The sequence below is a fragment of the Papilio xuthus genome, unplaced genomic scaffold (assembly GCF_000836235.2).
Source record: "Papilio xuthus unplaced genomic scaffold, Pxut_1.1 DF824655.1, whole genome shotgun sequence".
Lineage (NCBI taxonomy): Eukaryota > Metazoa > Arthropoda > Insecta > Lepidoptera > Papilionidae > Papilio > Papilio xuthus.
Window position 1 is genome coordinate 757704 of NW_013533994.1, and position 8831 is coordinate 766534.

The 8831-nt window shown below is 33.2% G+C and overlaps 1 protein-coding gene across 1 annotated transcript; it reads left to right on the forward strand.

Moving 5' to 3' along the window:
• Positions 1 to 5169: 5169 nt before the first annotated feature.
• On the forward strand, positions 5170 to 8121 carry LOC106127558 (uncharacterized). The gene is made up of 3 exons (XM_013325663.1): positions 5170 to 5429; positions 6078 to 6249; positions 7079 to 8121. Exons 1-3 carry the CDS (start codon positions 5178 to 5180, stop codon positions 7309 to 7311), a joined length of 657 nt encoding a protein of 218 aa, XP_013181117.1. The 5' UTR covers positions 5170 to 5177; the 3' UTR covers positions 7312 to 8121.
• Positions 8122 to 8831: the final 710 nt, after the last annotated feature.

The following is an 8831-nucleotide window of genomic DNA, read 5'->3' on the forward strand; positions in this document are numbered from 1 at the left end:
GGTCGTACAGTCTTCAGTGTTATTAGCTGTCTATTCTGCTGTCAAGGACACTAGCACTTTTCTTATTACTTTCGTCTGCATCAAACACTGATGAAAAGTCTCTGCTATACAAATGTTATTACAAATGCATCTTACCTAAATACGTATTACGAAATTAATCGCATTGTCTACCATTGGATACTTATCTTTAAAGAAAATATGTGTGAAGAGGCCAGCTGAAAACCAGCGCGGGAGTGATCAAGGCCCTCCCACCAGCTGAGCTAGCCACCTTTTTTGCCACATCCTTAATTTAATTAATCAATTTTTTTTTTTAGATTTTTTGGTGGTTTGTGGCAATAAATAAATATTCTATTCTATATTCTATTCTATTCTATTTTTATTCCACAATATCAAAGAAATATTTTACAATGCAAATAGACTTTGTGGAATATCACAGAAAAAACTTTAGTGAAAACTTTGATTTGGATAAACCAACATTACATCTGCATATGAACAAGTTTTTACTTGTCTTTATTTAGTCACGAACAATTGTATTCTTTATAATTCTTTTGCATTTTCTTTCCACATTTCAAAAACCAGTGAAGGAAGAGAAACGGCGTTTAATGTTTTTTAGACAGTCGTAGTCCAGTACAATGGTTATGCGGGCTTATCTATGTGCGGCGCTACATTTTCCTTTATGCATAACCTTTACACAAAAGCTCTTTGCTAAAATTGTAGCATTTGCTTAAAAGTTCCATTCAACATACATTTACAGATAAAAAAATGAATATTGATGACCTTTTTTAAATTGTGTTCTTCCTTAAAATGTGGTCATTTCAATTTTGCCTATTGAAATAACAAATTATTGTTACCCGTGATCGACAAACATTTAAAATGCGGAAAAAATTAAGGAAAGATCTGCCCATGCAAAACACTGATCAAAATGTACCTTTGTACGTTAAGGTGTATAAGAACTATTCCATATTCTTCTAAATGCACCACTAAAGACCAGGGAACTCGCCTAAGATACTTTCACATTCAGCAGTTAGTCGTTTATATCCCATAAAATATAACAAGACTGCGACACACATAAAGTGCAGCTTTTTATGCAACGAGAACTCCTCAGAGGGTAGAAGATAGTACGCCTCTCATACCTCCTTCTATGCAAGTATCGCGTAGTAGGTAATTTGCAAATTCTCTAGTGATTCGGATTATATTAAAAGTGTAAACACCATTTTTTAAGTGTGTAGTACAAGTAATATTAAAAGTGACAAGAGCAGAAACAATCAAATGCTATTTACGTCTTATTAAAAGCACTACAGAAATTTATAATTTTTATAAAAAAAAAATTAAAATAACTTTTGTTAGGAAGAAAATCCGAAAATGAGCTAGTGTATTGACGCAACACTACTAGCCTTACTAAAATGTCGACGTTTTTATCCCCTCACTATTCATTCTGACACTGAACTTCTAACTAATAATGTCTAAAACTTTATTGTTTTTCCCCTATGGGCAGGGGACTGGTGTCCAAACTAGAGTGATAGCCTGTGTGATGGATCACCAGGCCAGGTATTGTTAGTTAAAATACATTAGATAATTTAATGTTTATGATATAAATTCAAGGTTGAAGAGAAACGTGTAATATATTTTGAAAACAACTTTGGAATATATTAGAAACATTCATGGTAACTTATTTATTCCTCAAGCGAAATCATAATATCTAGTTCACGTCAGTCAATTAAATATATCCACCGTCGGGTTAGTTATCTGAGCAATACAATATGAATTGAGCGAACAAGCAACATATGTAGTTAAACTGAAACTGTTAAACTTGATTACACGTATTCAGAGCCAAGATTAAGCTAAAATTCAATTGTCTTGTTTCGAATACAATTTATAGTCAGACCAAAGACATTCAACATGTACACCAATAGGCAGGACATTACGAACCGGTATCCTCAAAAAAATAATAGTTATCTAGTTTCACACTTGTAACATAGCGGTACTGACTATTATGTGCGATTATGTGTAAAATATTTTAAGGAAAGTCTTCGTAATGTCCGCTCTACAACTGGTATTATATTTGAATCTATTTAAGTCAGACGAAACAAGCGACCTACAAGATATGCTTCGAATTCGCCAGACATTTATTATCTCGTCCGCTTTATCTTTCTATTGCATTAAATGTCATGAAGATAACAACTTATACCGATACTCTGTGAACTCGAAGATAAACATAACTTATACGCATCTATATTAAAATTTATGCGATTACATAGGCACATATAACAGTCGTTCGATTTTATAACAAAACATAACAAAAAAATCGATATACTGTGTAGCAACATTCGTAATGTCTAGTAAAAGTGACCTAAGATAAATTGAGTTAGATAATGTTAATTAATCAAATTACTTTGAAAAATTTTGTTACGATAATTTTTAATTTTAAAACCTCGGTGGCTCAGGGGTCAAGCACTTCACTTGTAATCTGCAGGTCCTGAGTTCGAATCCAGTCAACCAGTCTTGGCTAGCTTGTTTGATAATAGCCTAGTCACCCCTAAAACTAGGCTCTGAGTCCCTTGGTCGGAACGTATGAGCTGATGATGATGAATAAATTTTGTTTCTACTTATAATAACTGATCGTTGAAAAGTTACCGCACCAGATTCGTGTCAGCTTTATTTTAACAATGATGATTTTATTTATTTAAACCTTTAAATTAACGAATGAAAAGTCTATCGCTTGAAATTGGAAATAGAAATAAAGACCTGGCATTGTTACAAACTTTATTTTGATACGGCTAAAAGTTTTTCTTAATTTAATTTGTTAGTTTCCATAATAAGGCGAATGTCTTTAAAACAATTAATAGGACGTCTTTGTAAGTGAGAGACATATCTTATACATACTCGTAAAATTCTTGTGTCACAATTCTCGTTCCCATACTCCTCCGAAACAGCTTGACCGATTCGCATGAAATTTTGTGAGCATATTGAGTAGGTCTGAGAATCGGCCAACATCTATTTTTAATCCCGCGCGGACGGAATCGCGGGCGACAGCTAGTAACATATATGCTGAAAAACCTAAGTATAAATCCCATAAAATTCAAAAATCAATTTAAAAATTAAATTAAAAGTTTTTTAATAAAAAAAAGGTATCGCTACAGCGCATTACTATTCCTCCAATTCAATTACGTTGTTTAAACAAAGAAATTGAATATTGAGAAAGCGCTGCAGAATCCATTCGGAAAAAGGGAAATCCACAGAGTTTCTGTAGTGGATATTGAATAATATATACAATTTACGATGATGATTGGAGGTTATGTAATCCCAGTGCGCTGCGCATGCTGCAGATGGCGTATTTCGTTACACATGCCACTCCGACGTACTATCCACCGTACTGTAAAGCTACATAATCTATTTACGTGCCGGATTCACTCGCCTACCAGTATTACGATATTAAATAAAGCTTTTCTCATCCATTAATTTTTTATAATAAAAATCCATCCATTAACCTTTTTACAACACCTCTTCAAATTAGATATACGTATTGATTGCTATATGTTATTTTCAGTTTTTTTTTTAAATAAACTGCAGTTCGACAATTAGTGAAATAAAAATGGCGGAACATAATAATTCACAAGAAAATACTATTAGTACCCAAATGTTCCGCGCATCATAAAATCAAATCGCATTGTAAAATCGTGAATAATTTCTCATCGCAAATTTATGAAAAAAAATCTGTAAGTAACACAAAGTTTTGGTAATATGAAGTATTCATCCGTGTTCTCATATATTCGACTCTCATCTTTAGCAATATAAAAAAGTTTGAGGTCTAATGGGTTGCTATTCGATCAACATGAGCTCAACTGTCCTGTCACGCTCGGGACGTAATGAGCTCTGTATAATGTGTAGATCTATTGTTCTGTGAGTATACCTATCCTCCCCTCTTCAATACTTCCTCCGCCCCGATGTTTGATAGTAATTTATCATTTGGTTCATAGCAACGCGCACATCATTCGATATGATAAAGTTCAGAGTAGTGTAAACGAACCCGTAACATATCATTGCACGTTGATTAAGCGAAATCAAAGCCAGCATTTATTGAAATGGAAATATTCTTGTTTTCGTGCGCCAGATAAGCCGTATGTCGGCATATCGTTGACACAATATTTGGAAAATTTTATTTTTTACAAACAACATCGCATACGTAATATTAAAATTAAATTAAAAGTACAAAGTAAGAAACTGTTAAGATTACTGCCTTGATATATCAGTTTCGGAAAAAGTTGTAGAAAAAGGAAGCCAATATTAGGTTTTTACATAAAGTAATTTAGAGCAATCTAGATCTAAGAAGGCAAAACTTTTTGTTAATATAATTATAGTAACTCAACTTTATTAAGGTTGTAAGTTAACAACTCTAAATTGTATGCAATATGAGAAGGCATTTATAAGACAATTTCAAACGAATCTCTTTGTTTCCAAGACAAAATATTATTTGTAGTTCAGCGAGATTGTTGACAATACGAAGAGTTTTTTTTTTAAACAAAACGCAAAGAATCGATAATGATACAGTGCAGCTACTGCATTAAAATATTAAACTAAATAAATTAATTATGAAATGAAAATTTTAAATTAAACCTTTAAAAATTTTCGTGTCACAAAAATCCTACACGTGATGTATCCTCTGCTCTATCCCCTACGAAGGGCTGGTATATTATATGGATTGTTGTCTTAGCTAAAACAAATGACTATTTAAATTCCAACACTGTTGTTTTAAAGTTTGCAGTAAAATTATAAGAGAGCGTGTCATGTGCAATTTATCCAACTGACACGTCGCCAGCCGCAAACAAACTGTCATCGTTTACATCATTTATAAAGGCCCTTTATAATAGAAACGCTTCCGGGCCTGGGGTGAGTTGTTATGTTTCCTTTTAAGAATCTATGTAGAAATGTAAATGAACGCGAAACATTTTTTCCTCACATTGAAAAAACCTGCGTGAAAGTTTTAGATTTATTTTTCGATGTTTACGATATGAAGTGGTTTGTCATAAAATGTCATGAAAATTATTATAAACTTATATGGTTGTAAGTATTAAACTCCGCAGTCTGATCTGAGATTAAAATCTTTGTTTCCCGTGATTCAATTTAAGTGGATGCGCGTAACAGTACGTGTATTACGTCAACAGGCAGACAGACAGACAATGTTGAGTCGCGGTATAATTGAGATTGTTCTGTTGAGCGCTGCGGCGGGGTACATGGACCTCCCGGTGAGAGATCTCCCGGAAATAGACCTGAACAAGCCGAATAATTTTGACGCCACCACTTGTGAGAAATTCGAACAAAACGCTTACTTTGATCCTAAAGAGGTCGTCGACTCACTCTGGAAGATATTCTATTACTGGGCAAATGGGGTGGAGATATCAACGATTTTGTTTTCTTTGCCATCTGACAAGGTAAACTACGTTATGTGTACAAAATTAATTTGCCTCTTTTTTATATAATGGCTTTTTAAAGAATAGAACTAAGAAACACGGGATTTCGAAATCTTATACAACTATATTATATCTTGTGAAAACATCTAGCACTTGCGTTGTAAAAATATTCGGTTCATTTAGTTCGACTTCACTCACAAAATATTCAACAAAATTTAAATGGACATTAACTTGAAATTATGAAGGAACATTTGCAAAATGAATCGTGACGTATACCGAGGTAGTAATTTGTCGTAAAGTTTTTTATTTTCCCTTGGTACATTGGCAACCTAATCAAAAGTGACGAGGCAACTCGCAACTAAAGCACGAAATGATGTCTTGTCCATTAAAGATAAAAATGCCATGGACTTAACTAAAATTGCAAAAGATGTCATATTTTTATTCGGATTCTAAAATAATTCGTCATAACGTACGCTTGTAATTTATCTTGACAAATTTTATATCGAATTCATTCACAAAGTAATCCGTGATATTTCGACAGTTTAGAAAAATCACGATAGACTTTTTTCTAAGCAGTTTAGAAAAGAGCGGCATTCGGTCAGGCTGAGTTTGAGGTTTTTGGTCTGAGTTTTTACAATTTTATTTAAAAGACATTTTTATTATTTGCAGAAGATAAGCAATTTTAGGACGCTTGTGGAGACTTACAATCCAGGTCTGAGTATTGAGTGGGACAAAGCTGCGCTGTTTATGGAGCCCCGGCCTGATGTGAAAGTGTTGCTCGTGAGCAGAAACCGTCCAGGCAAATATCTCGCGGTGGTTAAGGGTGACAAATACGATAAAGGTGAATAACAGAACAATTTAATAAGCTTTACCAACATAGATATTTTTTTAATACCAATGTGTATTTCAATTTCCGAAACATCTCTACAAAATATTGTTATAACTTTTTTCAGAGAATAAAAGGGTTGACTATATGTTTTAGGTTAAATTATTAATTTTTGTTCCGCGTTTTCTATAGTTGTTCTCGCTTCATCACCGGGTCACTGATAAGATTTTTTTTAACAAAAATAGTACAAAATGAGTGTGTATCTTTGACACGACCGTAATGTGTCATTTTACTTTGACTTTGAAATCTTGCAGAAAATATGTTTCGTAGCTATTGTTAAATTTCCAACAGAAGCGTTATGGCGGCGTCAGGCGCGTTGCTAATGAGTAAAACGGTTACGTTCGTTAGCAAAGCATCAAGGAAAAGGAGAAAAATATAAAATTCTCTCGGTTTATTATCATTATGAGTCAAGTTTTGGAAGTTAGGGCGGAAATGGGACGGAGGTAAGTGGCCTGAGGGAAGTTTTATGGATGTGACATCTTTATAACGCCATATTTGTTCGAAAGGCATCTGTTTCCTTTAATTTTATACAACTGCATATACACTGCGAAGTTTGTTATATAAAGCTATTGATTTCAACGTTGAATTCGGCCATGACTATGTCTTTGATATATTTTAATTGTCAGGAATCAAGAAAAAATTCTAATGACTTAGAATTAAAGCAAACTTAACGAAAAAACTTCTTGAAACAGTAAAACGAATTCTAAATCCAGTCTCTCCTAAAACACAACCCTGGATTAGGCATTATTATTATATAGTATGTTATAATACAATTTTGTTACAGGGGGTGACGTTCCAAATGTGCACACGACAGATGTCCGTATGAAAACAGTCGGGCGCTACATGGGCATCATGAATTGCGACGATGGCTCCGCGTTCGCTTTGGCGCGGCTCCACGACATGCCTGATACCTACCAACATAGTAAAGCAGCCGCGCAGTTATTAGGTTTCAACGTGAACACAGGAAAATCATATATTACCCATGTCCCCGAATTACGTCCACTTGATGAGCTTTAATTGATTCTATGTGGTATCCTACTACTTCTTTATTTATCCCAAGGTCAATACGTTAGTCACCTGAGTTTTATCGCATAAAGCATCGCTGAAGATTTCATTGAAAATTAAATCGAAATGATTTCATACTTATTAACTTGCTGATATTTATTTCAACTTATATTATTATATGTACGTATATCATCTACAGCTTTAAGGGTTTCTTAAGAAGCGTTCAAATGACGACGAAACCGCCATCAATATTCATTAAATAGTTACGAAGTTTATAACAAAACAAGGAGAAATACGGTCATAAGACTTCATTAAATTCTATTAACTAGTTTTACGTAAAATTATAGTAAAATAAATAATAATATGTATTTATTCCAATGTCAAAAAATAACAAACGATAAAAGAGAACTTTAACTTGAGTTAGTTTTTTTTTTATAATTAGTGTTAATAATTTGTTAAACGCCTGTTACATTTCATTCGAATTTGAAGAACGACCATTAAATATGTGCTTGTAAGAGTCATAAATAAAATAAATAATTTATCTGGCCTAGTACCTCCATAGTAATAAATTGTCTGTAGCTATGCTAAATCGATTTCCTTTGTACCTGTAAGTAAAACTTATGTCCCTTTTCCATCCGTTTCCCTTTTGTGGACCCATGAGGTTTTTAGTAAATAATGTTGGCCAAGAAATATTGCACAGTCCCGCTCTACATATAAATCAATGATAGAGAAATAATAAATACTGGCAAATTATTAGCTTAGCTATTTTTACCTTTGTGTCTTCGAGATCCAAAAATTAATTATAAGGTAAAATTACGTAGATATTCGTTAAAAGAAATATTTTATAAGGAAAATAAGAAACTTATTAATATTAAACTAAATGTTATGAAAATATATTTGATTTAAAAATTAATAATTTATCTGTTTAAAAATAATACGAAATACCACGTTAGTATGTAATTTAAAACACATGCACTTTTATTTTGACCTTTCCGTATAAATTGCTTCCGTGCAACATTTTGCGGAATTTAAAAGCCAATTCTGGTGAGCCCAATGGCCGTAATGATTATGATAAATTTGAGATTGCTGTTTCGGCAAACATTAAGCGTTCCCGATTCGATTTGAGCACATTCGTTCTGATATTGATCAATTAAGGTTTTCGACACTAACAAAATACCAGAATAATATTATACATTTTTATCATCATGGGCATCGCTGACCTTTTTTTAAAATTTCAATTCTCGTTTGCCAAACAAATACTACTTACTAAACATATATTAAAGTGTTCGCAGTTCTAAACTCTTTATTAATGCACTGTGAGTCTATTTAAGAAATAATCATGGATTGCACTTTGTATACATTCACTTAATATCGTGGCATTTCGTATTGAAAAATATAGAGAGCATTTGTATTTGTTTGCACATGGAAAACAGTGTGGGGGATTTTTTATTCCTGAGCTTTGAAGCTGTAAAGGATACAGGGAAGTGAGTGTATGGCCCGCTGTGTACTGACATACTGTTTACATACGCTCG

What these genes read in the sequence shown, in the direction of transcription:
- LOC106127558 (XM_013325663.1), top strand. Translation starts at nt 5,178, where the DNA reads ATGTTGAGTCGCGGTATAATTGAGATTGTTCTGTTGAGCGCTGCGGCG. An exon ending in TTTCTTTGCCATCTGACAAG is followed by an intron (nt 5,430 to 6,077) that starts GTAAACTACGTT and finishes TATTATTTGCAG; the next exon opens with AAGATAAGCAATTTTAGGAC. An exon ending in GGGTGACAAATACGATAAAG is followed by an intron (nt 6,250 to 7,078) that starts GTGAATAACAGA and finishes ATTTTGTTACAG; the next exon opens with GGGGTGACGTTCCAAATGTG.